At 43.6% G+C, this 18,752-nt stretch overlaps 2 protein-coding genes across 2 annotated transcripts in view; one reads left to right on the top strand and one right to left on the bottom strand.

Moving 5' to 3' along the window:
• TIMP3 (TIMP metallopeptidase inhibitor 3) overlaps nt 1-17,528 on the top strand; it is a 68,711-nt gene extending 51,183 nt beyond the window's left edge. Inside the window, exons 3-5 of the mRNA XM_044678386.1 lie at nt 10,691-10,802; nt 11,490-11,611; nt 13,385-17,528. Coding sequence (XP_044534321.1) covers nt 10,691-10,802; nt 11,490-11,611; nt 13,385-13,582 — 432 coding nt within the window. The 3' untranslated portion in view covers nt 13,583-17,528. The remainder of the gene's footprint in view (nt 1-10,690; nt 10,803-11,489; nt 11,612-13,384) is intronic.
• Nucleotides 1-18,752, bottom strand: part of SYN3 (synapsin III) — a 420,985-nt gene that overhangs the window by 282,939 nt on the left and 119,294 nt on the right. The gene's annotated exons all lie outside the window — the stretch shown is intronic.

Below are 18,752 nucleotides of genomic sequence, written 5' to 3'. Positions count from 1 at the left end.
GTCTTTGTTTACACTTGGTCTCCAAACACATCCAGCCCTAACTCTTCATCCTTCTGGAGGTATAAGGAAAATGTTAGGGAGTGATGGTGGCCACCTCTCTTCTTGTTGAGTATCTCAAGCCAGGAGAAGGGTGGGGTCATGGAAGGAGCACTGGGCTGAGAATCTGAGATCTGGCTCAGCTCCTAGGGAACTGTGTGACCTGGGGCAAGTCACTGCTGAGAGCTGGGTGATGGCCGTGCTTTAGAAGTATGGAGCCCCAAGAGCTGAGTTTGAATTCAGCTTTAGACTAGGTACTACACAGAGATACTGGACAAATAGCAACTAAATGACATTCACTTTACATCTTGGTTCTCTAGACAATTCTGTAAGACTAAATGTCAGAGAAGGTGCCAAATCTGCATTGTTAGAGGGAGTCATCTCTTTAAAAAAATTTTTTTTTAATAAATTAATTTTACATTAATATGATATAATTTTATTTTATAATTTATATGTTTTTAGTCAAATTAATTTTAATAAAAACTCAGCTTCCATCTTAGAATCATACTGTGTATTGGTTCCAAGGCAGAAGAGCTGTAAGGGCTAAGCAATGGGGATTAGGTGACTTGCCCAGGGTCACACAGTTAAGAAATGTCTGAGGCCACATTTGAACCCGGGACCTTCTGTCTCTAAGCCTGGTTCTCAATCCAGTGAGCCATGTAGCCGCCCAGAAGGCTTACTTTTAAATTCTTTTTTGTTGATTGATTGATTCATTTTAAGAGGGAGTTACCACTATTGGCTGATTTTGTCAGAGGAGTGTTCAGTGGAGAGCTGTAGGTTTCCCATGGACAAGGTCAGTGTTTTAATTCACTTTGTATGCTAAATGAGTAAGTATATATAAAGCACTGCAAACCTCAGAGTGCTATATAAATGCTAGCTAGTTAAACATATTATTGTCATTTTTTGCTCTGGATCTTAGAGCATTGTAGGGAGCTCCCAGTGTAAAATTCCCCTCTCCCTTTTCAGGTAGCAAATTATGGGTAACTCATACTTATTAAACAGTTGTCTGGGGACACTGAGAGGAGGTTAAGTAACTTGGTAGGCACCCAACCAATGATGAGTCGGAGGCAGAGTCTTGAACTCAGGACTTCTTGACCCCAACGCAGGTCCTCCATACACCCTCCCATGCTGCCCTTTCTTCAGATCCACATGAAGGAGGGCTAGAAGTGGCTTTGAGCTGGCTAAAACTTGAAGGATTTCCATCTGGAAGGATGGAGAGCCATCCTAAGAACTCCTTTCTCCATGTTGAGTCTCTGCAAAGGCCTCGGTGCCCAGAGTAGCCGTGAGGTGGTCAAGCAAGCCTGGCCTGGGGAACGGAATGGGAGCCCATTATTCCTCCCCTTAGGTTCAGGTTTCATGGAACCTGCTTCTTCCAGTGTTTTACTTTTTGAATTTCTGGAAATACCCATTGACCTCTTGTTATGTAATGTTAAAAATCCAGCCTGGCTCGCTTCCCTTGGCCCGGGCAGCCCTGTCATGAGACTAGTTTATATCTTTTTAGAAGGCGGCAGTGATGAGGGAGTATGGGTGGTGGGGCTAGTGTGGGGCAGTTGGGAAACAACAATGAGAGAGAGAGGAAGAGAGGGAGAGGGAGAGACAGACAGAGAGAAAAAGAGATGGAGAAGAGAGAGGAAGAGAGGGGAGGGAGAGGGAGAGATGGAGAGACAGACAGAGAAGGAGAGAGACAGACAGAGAGGCAGAGGCAGAGGCAGAGACAGAGAGAGTCAGTCCTCCCCTTCCCTCCCCTCTCAAGGCTTTGGCAGGGGTCATAGCAAATCTGAAGTGGATTAGACAAAGCAGAGGGTCAGAAAACGTCTGCTTCGTACCAATTCCCCTTTTTATGAGGTGCTCCTGAGCCAGCAGCAGAGATGTTGGGAGGGGAGCTGGGAGGAAGCTCCCCAGGCTCCTGGGACCAGAGTGGCCACATGATGTACCCTTCTCTGCTTTATGGGCTATAGAAGTTGGGGGCCCTGGACTGGGGGAGAGACTTCTACTTCTTTCCCCACCTCCCCATATAAACCAGGAGATGAAGGTGGATTGGTCCTTGAATGAACCTGAGCAGTAATGGAAAGTCATTCAATGCGACTGGTTAGGGGAGGCTTAGTAAAGTAATAGTAAAATAAAACATAGGAAATTGAGTGCCAAGCCTAGAGATGGGAGGTGCTGGATTCAAATCTGAGCTCAGATACTTCCTAGCTGTGTGACCCTGGGCAAGTCATTTAGCTCCAATCTTTACCTAGATGGTTAGATAAAAGAGATATGCCTATTTTACCTAGCTATTACTTCTTTTCTGCCTTGGAACCCATACTTGGTATTGATTCTAAGGGTTAAAAAAAGAGTGGTTGGGGCAGATGGGTGGCACATTGAATGGAGTGCCAGCCCTGGAGTCAGGAGGACCTGGGTTCAACTCTTCCTAACTGTGTGACCCTGGGTAAATCACTCAATCTCATTTGCCTAGTAGCCCTTGTCCCTCTATTTTAGAGTAAGACAGAAAGTAAGGGTTTGTCATCCCCCCAAAAAAGAAGAAAAGTTTTGGTGCTTTGAGTCAGTCCTCCCTAGAAAGCCTCAGGTCAGAGATTCATGGCTGTACCTTTTTAGAGCCAATCACAATGACTTGCACACAGTTGGTGCTTAATAAATACTCATGGATGAATATATCTGCATCACATTAGCCAAGCTAACGAAAAAAGGAAAAGGACAAATATTGGAGGGGCTGTGGGAAAAACCAGGCACTTTAATACCCTGTTGGTGGAGCTGTAAAGTAGTCTAGTCATTCTGGAAAACAATCTGGAGCTGTGCCCAGAAAGTGACTAAAATGACTAATGCATGTGGGGAGGGAATGCTCGCACCCTCTCATCAGCTGAGAAGATCGAGCAGGGATTCTGAACTGGTTCATGGATTCCTTTGGCAGTTTGGTCAAGTCTCTGGGCCCCTCCTCAGGGAAATGCATAAAACAAAAAACCAAGAGAAATGAATTCTCTTAAAATATATTTTAAAATAATATTCAAGTAATTCAAATGATTAATGATAAGCATTAATATTTAACATCTATTAAATAAAACTTAATTAAACATGTATTAAAATATTTATAAAATAAATTTTAATAAATATCAAAATAATTTAAAAAATAAAGCTCACAGATTCCAGGTCAAGAAGCCCTAGAAAAAGTATTTATTGGACTTGGAGTGAGGAAGACTAGAGGTCCCATCCCATGTCAACTACTTCATGGCTCAGTCAAGTTCTTTTACCTTTTTTTTGGCCTCAGTTTCCTCATCTGTAAAAGAGATAATAACAGCATGAACCTCATGGGATTGTAATGAGACTCACTTGAGATTAATTATGTGATAGTCTGGATCTGTGATTTCTTAGGCATAGGAAATTCCCAGAGGTACTTTTACCAATGCAGATAGATATCTGTTATGCATCTTATAGTCTTAGAGAGTTCCTTAGACTACTCAGAAGTGAAGTGACTTACCCAGGGTAATACATTAGTAATATTTGAAGCAGGACCTTTATCTAGGCCTTGGGGGTTTTCAGACTTTTTTTTTTTTTTTTTTTTTTTTTTTTTACTCTTTCCACTGTTCTATTCTTCCTCTCGAGGTATAGGAGGTATTTTGTAAATATTACGGTGCTATATAAATGTCAATTATAAAAAGTCTAGACCTGTGAGTTCCTCAGTTTAAGGAAATCCCTGAGTGGAAACCCCCTTCCATGAATAGAAGTCTGCATGTCATTGCAAGTTCTAGTAGGTCACGCAGGCAGTATGTGTTAGGAGATGGGCTTGAACCTGGGCTGGCTTCACTCTAAGGGTGGTCTTCTATGATAAGAGCCATGGATTGGGGGTAGGTAATCCCTTCTGGCCTGACCTCAGATGCTTCCCCTAACAAGGCTTTCACTGCCCTCAAATTAGAGAGGGCGCAGCTCAGTTTGGAATCCTAAGGGAAAGGAAATCTGTCTTCCTCTTCCCCATCCTGTTTCCATCTGCTCTTCTCCTGAGTTACTTCACTATCATTTAAAGAGCATTAGATAATTTGGCACGAGATGACCTAGACTCATCCAGTGCCTGGATGACTGTGGGTAAAGCCTCAACTGTAAAATGAGTGGGTTGGCTTTAGATGACTTCCAAGGTCTTGTCCAGCTCTAATTCTATGACCTGGGTTTGAATTTGTTTTCTCCTCTCACCATCCTACTATGTGGGTAGACTTGGGTGAGTCATTTATCCTCTCTGTGCCTCAGTTTCCCTATTTGTAAAAAGGGGAGATTGGCTTCAATGACCTCAAAGGTCTCTTTAGGAATCAACAGGGAATGAACCCAGTTTGGCTCTGGCCCACTCACCGGCCACTTAGTACTTCCTCTGTGACATCTTGCCAAGGGTGTATGGGGGAAAAATATTGCAAGAGAGAGGAGAGACAAGTCCCACGTGTGTGTTGGCAGGAGCTTGGGGCCTGTCTGCCATCGCTTTGTTCCATCGGATTAGTGAGTCTGTCCCAGAGTCGGCCAGGGTGATGGAGGGCTCCCTCTCAGCAGGATTAAATGAAGCTTGAATGCAGGACAGAAAGCCAGTACTTTGCTGTTTCTGACCACAGGGTGGTCTTGACACCTCCCCAAGTGGGCGTAGCAGGGACAGTCCCCCCCAGTGAACAAGCTCAGTCTTCCAGCCTCGTTCCTTCCCTCCAGCCTATCCGGAATCCGAGGACTTGGGTTCTTGGTCCCCCTCAAATCTTTGGAGGTGTGACGTCAGACTACCGACTTAACTTCCCCGAACCACGGCTGCCCGCTTTGTAAAATGATAGTGCTGGGTTAGGTGGTCTCGGAGGGAGTCTCTTCCAGTTCTAGTCCCTCAGCCTCTCTTGGTCTCTGTTTCTTCATCTGTAAAACTGGTTTAGGCTAGACAGCCCGGGAGGTGCCTTCCTCCTCTAAATCAGGGATCATAAATGTCTGCAGTCAGACAGTTGTCCTGGAAAGGACAGATGATGTTTCACTGGCAGGGGTCAAGAATTGGGGGAAGTGAGGTTAGCTAGGAAACCCAACCTGGAGATGAGTTGTGTCTCCATCAGGAGGATTCATGGGGCAGGTGAGAGTGATGGCTGACAGGAGGTGCAGCCCTGATCTTCCCAAGCCTTTATCTCTCCAGGCAAGACCGTGAGAAAGTGGTCCCCTTTGGCGGGAGCTGTTGTTCTTGTTCCCTGGAAAAGTCTCTCAGGCCTTTGGTTGTGGGAGGGACTGCACGTGTGGGACAATGTGTCCAGCCTGGCCTGTGGGGCTGTCCCAAGGAGCAGGACACTGAGTCATGCATTTCACCCTGACCTTAGGCAGGAAGGCCCCCTGGGCTAATCTCTGGCTCTAGTGGGGCTCACTTCCTTCCTTCAGCCCTCTCTTCTATCAAATACACCATGCGGGGGAGGAGGGCAGCCTCTTTTGAAGCTTGGGCTCACAGACCTCCCTCCTGGAAGCTGGCCCCAGCTGCCAGGGTTCGGTTCCCTCCCTGCCCCAAACACATATATATACCTGTACTGACTGTACATCCTGACTCGCTGGCCACATTCCAGGTTCAGCCTTGGTTTGTCCCTTTGCTTTTCTAATCCAAGAAAAACAAAACACAAAATGGTGCTAATCATTCCCTGTGCTCCCTACCTCTCCAGACCCTGGCAGGGAGGGGCTCTCTAAATGGCAAGGGTTCTAGCTTCTCACTTTTCTGGAAGCTCCTCGAAGGCAGGGGCCCTTTTATTTGGGGTATTTGGATCTCCACCATCTCCTGCCTGGAACGCCTAGTAAGTGCTTCAGATAAATGCTCTTGGATTGATTTCCTTTACCAGCACGGTGCTCTGCATCTCTCTCTCTTCATATCTCCATATATAGTATTATAAATCATATAATTATAAATAAATGTATTTTGTGGCTTCATTAACATTCAAGAAATGCTTTACCAACCAATGATCTATTTCCGTATCTCTATAACATAGACCTCTCTCTAAAGTATTATGAATAACAGAATTATAAATTAACATTTTGTGACTTCATTAACATTCAAGACATATTTTGCCAACCAATTATTTACTTATCCTTTTACATACATATATATGTATACATATATTGTATTCATATGTATATATGCCTAAAGGCACACATGCACATAGAGAGAGAGAGGTAGATAATTAGAGAAAGAGAAATAGAAAGAGAGAGACACATAGTTAGATAATTAGAGAGACAGAGAGAGACATAGATAATTAGAGAGCGAAATATAGAGAGAGACATAGGTAGAGAGAGGGAAAGAGAGTGAGAGACAGATAGACAGGTAGATAATTAGAGAGACAGAGAGAAACATTGGTAGATAGAGGGAAAGAGAGAAATAGAAAGAGAGAGGGAAAGAAAGAGAGAGAGAAAGAAAGACAGGTAGATAGACACATAGAAAGAAGGAGACACAGGTAGATAATTAGAGAGAGGGAGAGAGAAACAGAGAGACAGACATAGGTAGATAATTAGACAGAAATAGAGATATAAGTGGATAGTTAGAGAGAGAGAGAAACATAGGTAGATAATTAGAGAGAAATAGAGAGACATAGGTAGATAATTCTTTATATAGAAGATTCAACCGTTAAATAATTATCTACTTAACTTTCTCCAGAAAGAGTTACATAGGTAGATATTGGTTGGTAAAGTATGTCTTGAATGTTAGTGAAGTCATAAAACACTTGTAGGGGAATGAGGCAGGGAGTGGGAGGGTTGAGAAGCAGAGAATCAAGAAAAGATAGGAATCGAGTTTCCTTTGCTGTAAAATGAGGGAGTTGGCCTCAATGGCCTCCAAACCCTCTCTGTTTTAGATTTATGGTCTTAAATTCCCTTACCAAGCCCTGGGTCAGAAGAGTAGGGGGCCCCGGGTCCAGTTCAATCTTAATTTGACTTAATCCAGGAAGCATTTATTAAGTGCTTATTATGTGCCATATTCTGAGTTGGGAATACAAATGAAACAGATCCTGTCCTCAGTTTTGGAAACAATACGTTTGCACATATTAGTCCATGGATAAATCACGAGTATGAAGGACCTACTGTGTGTGATCTGTGACAGGCTCTATACAGTGACCATCACCTACAAAAGATAAGACTTTCACCCTAAACCATCTTTGTCCTGAAGACGCTAACATTCTCTTGGAAGAGTGACAGCCTGCATTTATGTGATGCCTTATGGTTTGCACAGCACTTTAAAATGTGATTTCATTTTATCCTCACAACCCTGAGAGGGAGTCACTATTACTCTCCTCATTTTACAAATGAGGAAGTGGAGGCATGAAATGACTTGTCCAGGTTCACACAGCAAGCATCTGAGGCATGAACTGAATTCATGTCTTCCTGACTTCTGTGCTCTGTCCGTGGTACCATCTAGCTGTTGCAGCTACATGTACATCCGTTTATAATGAAGGACTTTCCATTCCATCCTGATTTTCAAGGGCATCCCCATCACGTTCAGTCATTTAGGTTCATGACCTCAGCATGTGTCCTCCTTGCCTCCCCACATACCCAGGGCATCTCTCTTAAATCACCCCCTTTCTTTCCACTTAATAGAGCTAATACCTGGGTTAGAACTTCATCATCGCTCACTTGGACTATGACAGTAGGCACTGAACTATTTATTCTTCCTGCTTCTTCCCCTCTCTTATTCATCCCTCACACAATTAATTGACAATAGCTTAGGATTTATAAAGCACTTTCCTCAAATAATCCTATGAGGTAGCGTGAACATTACCATTGTTATCCTGTTTGACAAATGTGGAAATTGAGATTCAAAAAACTTTAGTTGAATTCAACAGGCATGCATCTCATTGCTAGCCACTCTCCTTATGAGGAGACTGTAAGCTCCTTGAGGACAGAGGCTATTTTTTAACCTTTTTCTGATCCCTAGTACATTGTAAGCACTTAAATCCTTTTTGACATGACTTGTCCTAGGTCACCCAGCTTAAGTAATGGGTTCCAGAGAAGGGATTCAAACTTATTTCTCTGCATTACAAATTTATTATTATTCTTCTTTGTCTTTGCTTTTTTTTGTAATCCTTACCTTCCACCTTAGGCTCAATACTGTGTATTGGCTCCAAGGCAGAAGAGCAGTAAGGGCTAGGCAATGGGGCTTAAGTGACTTGCTCAGGGTCACACAGCTAGGAAGTGTCTGAGACCAGATTTGAACCCAGGACCTCCCATTTCTAGACCTGGCTCTCAATCCACTGTGTTACCCAGCTGTTCCCATTATTATTTCTTTAAAAAAACAAACAAAAAATCCTTTTCTTCTTAGAATTGATACTAAGTATTGGTTCTGAGGTAGAAGAGAGGTAAGAATTAGGCAAAAGGGGTGAAATGACTTGTCTAGGGACATATGGAAGTGTCTGAGGTCAGATTTGAACCCAGGCCTTGCTCTCTAACCATTGAGCAACCTAGTTGCCCCTGTTATTATTTTCTAATAATATCTAATGGAAATGTTTTGACAGGGTTAGGTTCCATTTCTCAGGGGGCAGAGAAGAACTAAGAGGCTATTCAGAAGAAGACCGGAACTCCCACACTGTAGAGCAGGGCTTCCATGGTCTCCAGGCAGTCTTTGGACCAGTCTGTCAAGGCCAAAACCCCTCCAGCCCACTTGCTGGCACTAAACCCATGACTGCAGACAGAGAGGGGAACATGAAGCTGCTTTTGATGAGACACCCATGAGGTGATGTCTGGTTTGTATTAATTAGCATAAGCAAATTAATAACTCGTGCCAGAAAAACTGGAGTAGAGGCATTGTCCTATTACAAACAACAGTTCATGGGAGACCACCATGGGTCATAATTGGAGAGGCCCCGATGGGAAGGGGATTATGAAACCTACCCACAGTGCCCTCCTCTGCTTGCCCACCAACACGATTGTTTCAGCCCTTGGGAACGTGGCCCGGTGAACTCGGTGCCCTCCTGCTGCCCCCTCCCTCCCCTCTGCCCTTCGGTAGATTTGACCTCAACTTCATGAACTAGGTAAAAAGTGGTTTCTCACTGGGGCTGGATGAACCAAACTGAGAAGAGTGCTGGGTACAAGAGGAAAAACACCCATCTCAGCAGCGGAGGAGTTGAGTTCTAATCCCATCTGTCACTATGTAGCCTTTGAAGGGTACTCGACCCTCTGGGCATCCTTCTCATGAACAGAGTTGTCAGCATGGACTCCCTAAAAAGCCTGGGATCCCACCAATATCTCACAAGCACAGCCCTTTCTAATGCTCACCTGGAGTTTAAGGTGAGGCTGTGTTGAGTTTCTGGAGGTGAGGGCAAGAAGGTCAGGAAAAGAAAGTAGGAAGGTACATTGGGAGGAATTGCATGACCTGGGATGGGATCCTGATTCCAACTGCTCTTTCTCTCCCTGGATCTCAGTTTCCTGCTTTGTAAAGTGAGGGGATTGGACTAGATGGCCTCAGGGACCTCTTCCAGACATACAACTCTAAGTCTGATCCTGGGCATTCCCAAGATTAAAGGATGTTTCTAAAATGCTTAATTTATAGAATTTTCCTCTGCACAGTGTGTAGAGGAGATTGGGCTCTCCTAGGTTTGCTCTCTTGGGCCCCAGAGAACAAACGTGATCCCTCTTCCATGAAACATCCTTTCAGGATTCGCAAAGAGAGCTGAGCAGTCCCCATGTCTTCAACTGATGGTCAACTCCCTTTCCTGGTTACCCTCTTCTAGGCTCTCCTAGTGATCATTCAGGCCATATAGCTAATAGGAGTTTCTAAAGCTACTACCAGAATTCTTTGTCTTACTTGCCTGTCTGTCCTTTCAGTTCCTGAGAGTTAAATATGCAGTGAGTCAGCCCTGAAAATCAGCATGTTCCATGAGGCATCAGGCGTGACAGGAATTTGACAAATCCAGCTGTTCCTCCCTTTCCTCTCCTTTGGATTACTGTGGGAATCGGTGCTTCTCTAAGGGGAGCTGAGAAGTGTGTCTTCCATGGGCAGGCTTTTGTGGACCTGACCTTCCATCAGAGAATCAATACTATATGTTGGTTCTAAGGCAGAGGAGCAGTAAAGGTTAGGCATTGGGGGTTAAGTGACTTGCCCAGGGTCACACAGCTAGGAAGTATCTGAGGCCAGATTGGAACCTCCCATCTCCAGGTGTGGTGCTCTGTCCACTAAGCCATCTAGCTACCCCTCAAAGCCTCTTTTCTAAAGACTGGATGAAGGAAAGAAAGAGAATTTAAGTCCTCTTTGGGTAGGCACTGGGGGATGATACGGATTCATAGGATCTCAGATCTCATCTTGCCTAGCCCCTAAACAGGAATACCCTTGATGAACTGGCGGTTACCTGCTCTACAGTTGATGACCTCGTGTGATGGGGAGTTCAGTACCTCTCATGCAGCTACTAATTGTTAGGAAATTTTTCCTTATTGTAAGCTAAAATTTGCCTCTCTGTGATTCTACCCACTGCTTCAATTTCTGCCTTCTGGGCCAAGCAGAACGAGAGTAATCTCTTCGATAGTTGAAGAGAGCTTTCATATGAACCCTGTCTTCCTTCCCCAGTTAAAAATTCCCCTTTTCCTTCAAAGGAACAAAAGAAATGATCATCTGTCCCTTTTCCCCCCAAAGACTCCTATTTCAACCCGTCTTTGAGAAAACCTGGCATCTAACAGAGATCTCCCTTTCCTTTCCCCACAGATGTATAGGGGCTTTAGCAAGATGCCCCATGTGCAGTATATCCACACAGAAGCTTCTGAGAGCCTTTGTGGGCTGAAGTTGGAAGTCAACAAGTACCAGTATCTGCTGACAGGTAAGGATCCAGGTTCAACAGAGGCCACCTCATACCCCCTATGGGACCACTGTCTTATCCAGGAATGTGTCTGGGCCATCTGCCATCCACCAAGCATGCCCACAAAGAACCCCTGCCAGTGGGGACTGAGCTGACACTTGGGAAGACTTAGATTTGAATGCTGTCTCATATACTTGGTTGGGTAACACTGAGGAAATCACCTTTTTTTTTTTTTCGGGGCCTCAGTTTGCTTATCTGTAAAAGGAGGACATCTGACTTCTTCAACCTTCTTAACTCTAATTGTATGATCTATGGTGATCACAGGCGTATACTGGTAAGGAACATCAGAGGCGATTTAGTCTAACTTCCTCATTTTACAAAGAAGAAACTGAGGCCCAGAGAAAAGTGATTGATCCCTAACAACAACCCCTTTTAGAATATAAAGGCTTTTTGAGGGTAGAGAAGGGTTCATTTTTTTGGTTCTGTAGGCCCAGCACTCAAGTGAGTGCTTGGTGATTGACTGAAGGCCATTAACCAAGTTCTAGGAACTTGTCCCAGCTTGGGAGGGCTGACCTCCATCTTCCCTCACATAAAACCTGTTAGTTGCTTCAGCCATCTTGTCCCTGCTTAGCTTCATGGTCAATGCCAGGTGTGTTGCTGGTGGCCAGACAGAGAGGTGACCCCTTTGTCTTCTTTCTCCTCCTCCAGGTCGGGTATATGATGGCAAGATGTACACAGGCTTGTGTAACTTCGTGGAGAGGTGGGACCGGCTCACCCTCTCCCAGCGCAAGGGTCTAAATTATCGGTACCACTTGGGCTGCAACTGCAAGGTAAGGGGGGAGCAGATTTATGTGGGAGGGGTGATAGGGAAATGCCTCTTCCATTGAACATCAGTGGGATGCCTAGTCAGGGCACTTGGTTTGGAATCTTGGCTGTCACTCACCTCCTAGGTGGCTTTAGGCAACGTACTTCTTCCTTCTTGATCTTAGTTTCTTCATTGGTGAAATAAATGGCTTAGACTAGGTGGGAACTGTGAAATCCTTTCAGCAATCATTCTCTGGGCCTGAGACTATAAATCAAGGAGGCTGGATTAGATAGCCTTACCAGCTCCAGGTCTATGTTCCTGTTTATATTCTATGACCTCTTGGGTCCCCCTTCCTCATCTGTCAATGGAAGGATTTGGGCCAGACAGCCTCTAAGATCCTTTCCAGCTTTGTGGTCCTGTGACTTAGGCCTGACTGGCCTCAGGCAAGTTATTTCCCCTTTCCTATGCCTCAGTTTCTGCCATCTGTAAGAGGAGGGGGTTGGACTTTGATGGCCAATTCTAAAATCTGTGAATCTATGCAGAGGACATAACAGGGCATTTGGGCTTCTCTACTGTTGGACTGAGAGGCAGCTAGGTGGCTTAGTGGATAGAACACTGATTCCAAAATCAGGAAGACTCATCTTCCTGAGTTCAAATTTAGCCTCAGACACTTATTAGCCATGTGACCCCGGGCAAATCACTTAAGCCTGTTTGCCTCTGTTTCCTCATCTGGAAAATGAGCTGGAGAACAAAATGGCAAACAATTCTAGTATTTTTGCCCAGAAAACTCCAAAATGGAGTCACGAGGAGTTGGACACAACTGAAATGACTCAACAACAAAAATTGTTGGACTGAAGGGCGTGGCATATTTGGGAGATGGAGACTGGAATTCTGGCTCATATGCTGAGATCTAAATGGAGCTCAACCAAATACAAAGAATCCCTGCCCATGGTAATTCTTCGATGAGTGTAATGGCCACTCAGCAACCCAAGGCAAACAAAGGCCCTTCAGTCCCCTTTGCTGGGGCCACATTCCAGGAGGTGGACCAGCAGGTAGAAGGTGCTTTGCTGAAAGTGGGGCTCACCCTGAAAGCTGAGTCAGAACATTATCCATCCCCTGTCTAAGGTGGTAGAGAGGCAGAAACCCAATTGGGGCAATAATATATCATACCTCTTCTCTCTGCCTTAGTTTTGACAAGATGCTTTGCCCACTACAGTCTGTGGAAAGAGGGTAAAAATATTATTATTCCCATTTTACAGATGGGGAGCTGGAAGCCAGGAAAATTAAAGTGATGTCATAGGACTCGACTTAGAATTGGAAGGTGTCTCAGAGGTCTTATCCAACACTCTCATTTGACAAAAGAGAAAGTTGAGGCCCAGAGTTTAAATGACTTTCTTATGGTCAATCAGAGAATTAACAGATGTTTGTGGAGAATGTCAGAGCTGGGAGGGACTTTAGAATGCTGAATGTCAGGGATAGGAGTAGCTAATTAGGGACAGAATGGAGACTAAAACTCAGGTCTCCTCTTTTGATTTCTTGGCCATGTTTACATTTTATGGTTTAGAATTGTTACTAGACTTGAGTTTAGAGTTAGGGCCACTCATGTCTTCATCAGGATCACCCAGGGATTCTTCTACTTCTTGAAATGTCATATGATATGATAGATGAAATGAGGAAGACCTTGGTTCAAATCTCACCTTTGGCACATCCTATCTGGGGATTGTACGCATAGGCTTCTAAAGTCCCTTTTGGCTCTCTGCCTGGAACTCACCCACTCTATTTCTTTCTCTAATTACAGATTAAGTCATGTTATTACCTGCCTTGCTTTGTGACTTCCAAGAATGAGTGCCTGTGGACGGACATGCTCTCCAACTTTGGCTACCCTGGGTACCAGTCGAAGCATTATGCCTGCATTCGGCAGAAGGGTGGTTACTGCAGCTGGTACAGGGGCTGGGCACCCCCGGACAAAACAATCATCAATGCCACAGATCCCTGAGCTGCCATCCCTCCCTTTTCCCCTCCCTCCCTTTTCCAGCTCAGCTTCCCTCGGACACTAACTCTTACCAGATGATGACAATGAAATTAGTGCCTGTTTTCTTGCAAATTTAGCACTTCGAACACTTAAAAGGAAAAGTCTATGCCGTCATACTGAGTTTATTTTTAATCACACTTCCCTTCCCTCCCCCTTTCTTTTTGGCTTTGGCATCACCTGTTTCCACCTGGGGAAATGTTTGATGGCTTGCCAGAAATGAACAAGGAGAGCAACTTCTTTTATCAGTGTCTATATAATCTATATTTTTTTAGGAAAACAAAAATCTAAAAACTATCCCAGTTGGGCATTGTAATCCCCTCTATCCCTTCCCTTACTCCTTTCCCCTTTCTCCCCAGTGCACAAATTTATATACAGACAAGGCATTTCCTGAAGGGAGAAGAGTAATAGAATGGGCCAGAATCAGCAAGGAAACAAATCCCAAGGCAGGCAGGGAATTTAAAACCATGAGGAGATGGGATCAGATACTATAATGGGCTCTCCTAACTCTTGTCTGAAAGTATGATCGAGAGCATGAAATGAGGGGGAGGTAGACAGGCTTTCAGGCACCCACGTACCCCTGCACACACCCCAACTGGGTGTGTCAGCAGAGGGATGACTTGGTGGCTCTCCCCAGATTGTACTGTTTTGTGAGTGCAGCAGAGCCAGGAGGAAATGTGCCTGCCTCTTACAGTAGACCAGGTGAAAGGCTGAGACCCCCAAGAAGAGCTCCTAGAAACTCTGTGGTCTCTTTTTGGCAAGGAGCTTATATATACATTTGGGAAATACATATACACAACTCTCAGCTAGAGTCCATTAGAGTGTTTCTTAGAGTAATACCATTGCCAAGTTAGACTTCAGCTCAAAGGGAGATGGGGGAACATATTTAGGTGCACATATACCTATTAGCCACACAGAGGTATAAGCTAAGATTTTACAGGACACAGAATTATGTTCAATGCTGTTGAAATCTTCTTTCTCCCTGCCTTTTTTGTTTAAAGATGAAAACCCTGACATTCCAAGTTGTTGGTTTTTAAAATTAAAATTTTCAACTCCTGAGAACTACAGGGCAGGGGCCCAGAACATTTAGAGCCTCTCCTTCCCCTTCCAAGGTTGGTGGCCTCCCCATGGCAGCTAGAGCAAGGAGCTGGGATAGGTGGGGATGAAGGGAGTACAGATAGGAGAGAGAATGGACTCGGCCTCTCACCTAATGGAATGTCCATCTTCTTACTGCTTCTAATGAAATGGCTGGATTGTATGATGCCTCCTTTCTCAGCTTCTCATTGCTGGACCCCATGGCCTACTGTGTGCTTCTTCCTTGTCCCCACAGTATAGCAGTGGTGTTAGAGAGGTTGATTTTGCTGTTGGCTGGAGGGCTTTTCGTTGTCTTTTGATTTTTTTTAAAAGAAAACTATAATATAAATTCTCTTATTAAATAAAATTATTTTAAGTTTTAATGTTGATAAATAGGAGATACTGAGGAAATGGTTGACGATGTGTATTTTACAGAGTTTTGGGGGTGGTGACATTTAACACAAGTTTTTTTTCTTTTTTTCCCCTAAAGATTATAGTTATTTATCAATATGATTTTGTACCTTCAGTTCATTCCACATTAGGAAATAGAGCTGCTCTGCTTTTTGGTTGTGTTTTGTACTTTAAATCACCAACATGATATTTCTCTTTCTCTCTCACACACACATCCAAACTCCTGAAAAAGGCATTTGAAAAAACCCCAGTTTACGAACATCCTTTGTCCTTAGTGGACATTCTGCCTTCCAATCTTTCTGACCTGGAGAGCAGAAGAGGTGGGGGAGAATCAAGGCAGACACAAGTTGTTAACTGTACCACTGGAGACAAAGGCCATGCTCATCAATGACTAAAGCTATCTGGCCCGTGGTTCTTGTTACCTCAAGCTAAAGTACTTTAGCTTTTTTGGTAGCCCCACAGGCTGGCAAATTGGATGTCCTGAATCCAAGTCCCCAGCCTTCCTGAGGCATGAGTGTCACCTTCTCCAAGAGGTGATCAACCATGTAAGCCACTGACCATCTTGGGTGATCTTCGGAGTCACCTTCATGGCAATAATAGAGACTCAAACTTAAGTTGAAAAAAAAAAAGGCAAATGCTGGTTGGTTTATAGGGAAGATAGATCTGGAGGGGGAAACTCACCCCTTTCCTCCTACCAATTCCAAACCAGGGCAGAGATAATGGGCTCTTGGCAAAAAAAAAAAAAAAAAAAAAAGAAAAAAGAAAAAAAAAGAAAAAGTCTCTTGTGTGATGTTCAAGGGTGATTGATTACTGAGCTTGCTATAAGCTTTGTTGATTCTACCTGTTCACTTAATGTATAATTCAAGGTCATTTATAGAGTTGAGATATCTCAGTACTTCAAATTATTGTTCATTTTTTTTGTTTTGTTTTGCTAAGTTCTGTGTTGTACGTAGGTTGTAATATCTGCACAATTTTTCTTCAAAGCAAAACTAGATTCCCCACCCCCCACATGCCACCAAATTCTATTAATATTTTGAAAGGTAAAATATTTGATGTATAGACAGCCAGACTGGCAACATGTGGATGATCAGAGAGCAAATAACTCCTTTGCTTCCATTAGAAGAAGTAACATTTGACTTGGGCATGCCCTTGAGTGGCAAGAATTTTCCTCATAGAAGAATGGAGAGAGAACAAGATAGGCCAAAAAAAAGTTGTATTACTAATGAAAACATGGGAAGAAGATTGGTCCTATGGATGTAAAAATAACTTTTTAGAAAAAAGGATGAGGGTGGCTCTTGACTAAGCTTTTTTCCTCTGACCATCCAAGTCTGGTGCCCAAAGTTTGATTGCCCAGCCTTCTCTTTCATTCCTAAAATGAAGTCATCCTACCTGGCCAGGCAATGCCCTCATATTAAATCATGATCATGGTGGCATTGGAGATCTCAGTTCAAGACTCCCATGAGTTCATTTTGTTCACTTTCCATAGTTCTTGAGAAAAGACAAATTGAACTGGGGGAGGGGAGCTAGAAGCCAACAGCTAATCGGAAACACACTTCCCAACAGACATAAGAGTCTTGCCCCTTTGGAATGATTAGTCTTCTGACTGTAACATGACAGGGATGGCTTGAATCTGTCATCTCCTAACACCCCTACGTTCTCTCCACCTCATGCATGGATGCCATTGGCATTGGTAGTGGTGGTGAAAAATGGAGTTAGTTATCATAGGGTAATGCCTAAGAGTTTCACTACTGACCACTTTAAAAAAGACAAAAGGTCATTGGAGTAGATCAAAGGGAGACAAGTCAAAACACTCATGGCTTTGGACAAAAGAAAGACAGAATGATGAGGGAGTTAAGCAGATGTGGAATTTAAAGCTAGAAGGAGCCTTGGTGGTCATCTTGTTCAATTCTCTTTTTACAGATGAGGAAACTAAAATCAGAAAAGTTGAGTGATTTCCTCAAGGTTACAGAGGTAATAAGTGGCAAAGCAGGGATTTGAACCCTGGCCCTCCGGTGCCAAATCCAGCCCTATTTCTGCTATGTAAACATCAATAATTGGGTCCCCTCTTTCTCCTTGGTCAAGAGAAAGAGCATGAGATGGAGGGAGTAGGTTCTCTGGCCTGAGAGAATGATCTTAATGAGCTTGTGGCTGGTGGCACCCACAAGCATCTCAACTGTCTCCACCTCTTCTGTATAGCCAGTCTGCTGTCCTCAAGTTATGGGAGGGAAAACCACCAGGAGAAAACCTTGTCTGGAAGGAATGTATTTGTCGCTAAATTTTGTAGCACTGTTTACAGTTTTCCTCCATGTTATTTATGAATTTTATATTCCGTGAATGTATATTGTCTTGTAAGGTCATGTGGCATAATGTTCACTTTTTATAGTGTGTCCTTTATTCTAAACAGTAAAGTGGTTTATCTCTATCACAACTACTATCTGGCCTCCCCTTTGTGTTGTGTGTGGATGTCTGTATGCTCACTCTTAAATTCAATTTCTTTCTTGCCCAGTGGAACATAGGCAAAAGAAGGCTTTAGGAAACTGCATTCCCGTTATCCAAAGAGGCTTTGCTGGATAGCAAACTCATTTGGGTTATCTCAACCTCATCTGGACCTGCTGTGAGGCAGACATAATCTAGAAAATCACAACCTTCCTTGAGAAGTAGGGACCATGGTGAAGGTTATTCCATAAAACCCTTGGCTTCATGACTCAGTTGTAAATGCCAACATTTCAATCTGCTAAAGCCCTGTAATATTATCCTTCCAAATGGAAAATCCCTCAACTGATGGAGTTTACAAGCCATCGGTAATTTCCACTCTTAGTGAATTCCCTGGGATTCAGGATTTGCCCATGGTTATAAAACTAAGATGAGACCAAGGTGGGACTTGAGTGGAAGAAACTTACTGGTTCTAATATTTAGACCATGAAGCTCAGTGTCCATTCTTCCTATCTACCATAGCTGCCCTTTGTTTGAATAAACCACCTCCCTGGGCTTTCTCAGTTTCTTCATTTGTAAGACAAAAGTGAAAATTCCAAGTCTATGATCATAGACCATTCTATTGACTAAGTCCATGCTGTCTCTTGTGATTGCAGCCACACCGAGATTTCAAAATTGTGTCCACTCAAAGGCCTAAATCCTCAGCTGTGACATCTACCCACACTAGGGAGCATAATATTCCCTATGCATTCAAAGATAACAAAAAGTATATTCATATAATAATAATCATGTGGCAAAGAAGTAAAAAAGAACTACAGAAATCTGGAATGAACAGACATTACTCCAACAAGTAATAATGAAAGCTGATACATACACACACACACACATATGTATGTGCCATTGGATTTGTCAAATGTAGCTGAGAGTGACTTACGTCCAGATTGAGCCTGTAAAAGAGCTCAGATACGAGAAGAGAATCCAAAGGCCCTCCATGGGTGACACCCACATAAATTCTACCAATAGTATTTAGACTAGCACTAGATGGCTAGATTTGCTTGGGTATACAGAAGAATTTATTGCGTCTGTTCAGTATCAGACTGTTGCCACTAGAAACTATAGATGGGTCTTCCTTATAGACATCAGAACTAGTAACTAATGCAGATTATGAGAGGAAAGAGCAAAGACAGTGGAATGCATAGTTTGTAGACTGTACAAACTT

The sequence above is a fragment of the Gracilinanus agilis genome, chromosome 5 (assembly GCF_016433145.1).
Source record: "Gracilinanus agilis isolate LMUSP501 chromosome 5, AgileGrace, whole genome shotgun sequence".
Taxonomy (NCBI): Eukaryota; Metazoa; Chordata; class Mammalia; order Didelphimorphia; family Didelphidae; genus Gracilinanus; species Gracilinanus agilis.
This window is presented reverse-complemented; position numbering and strand designations above follow the sequence as displayed.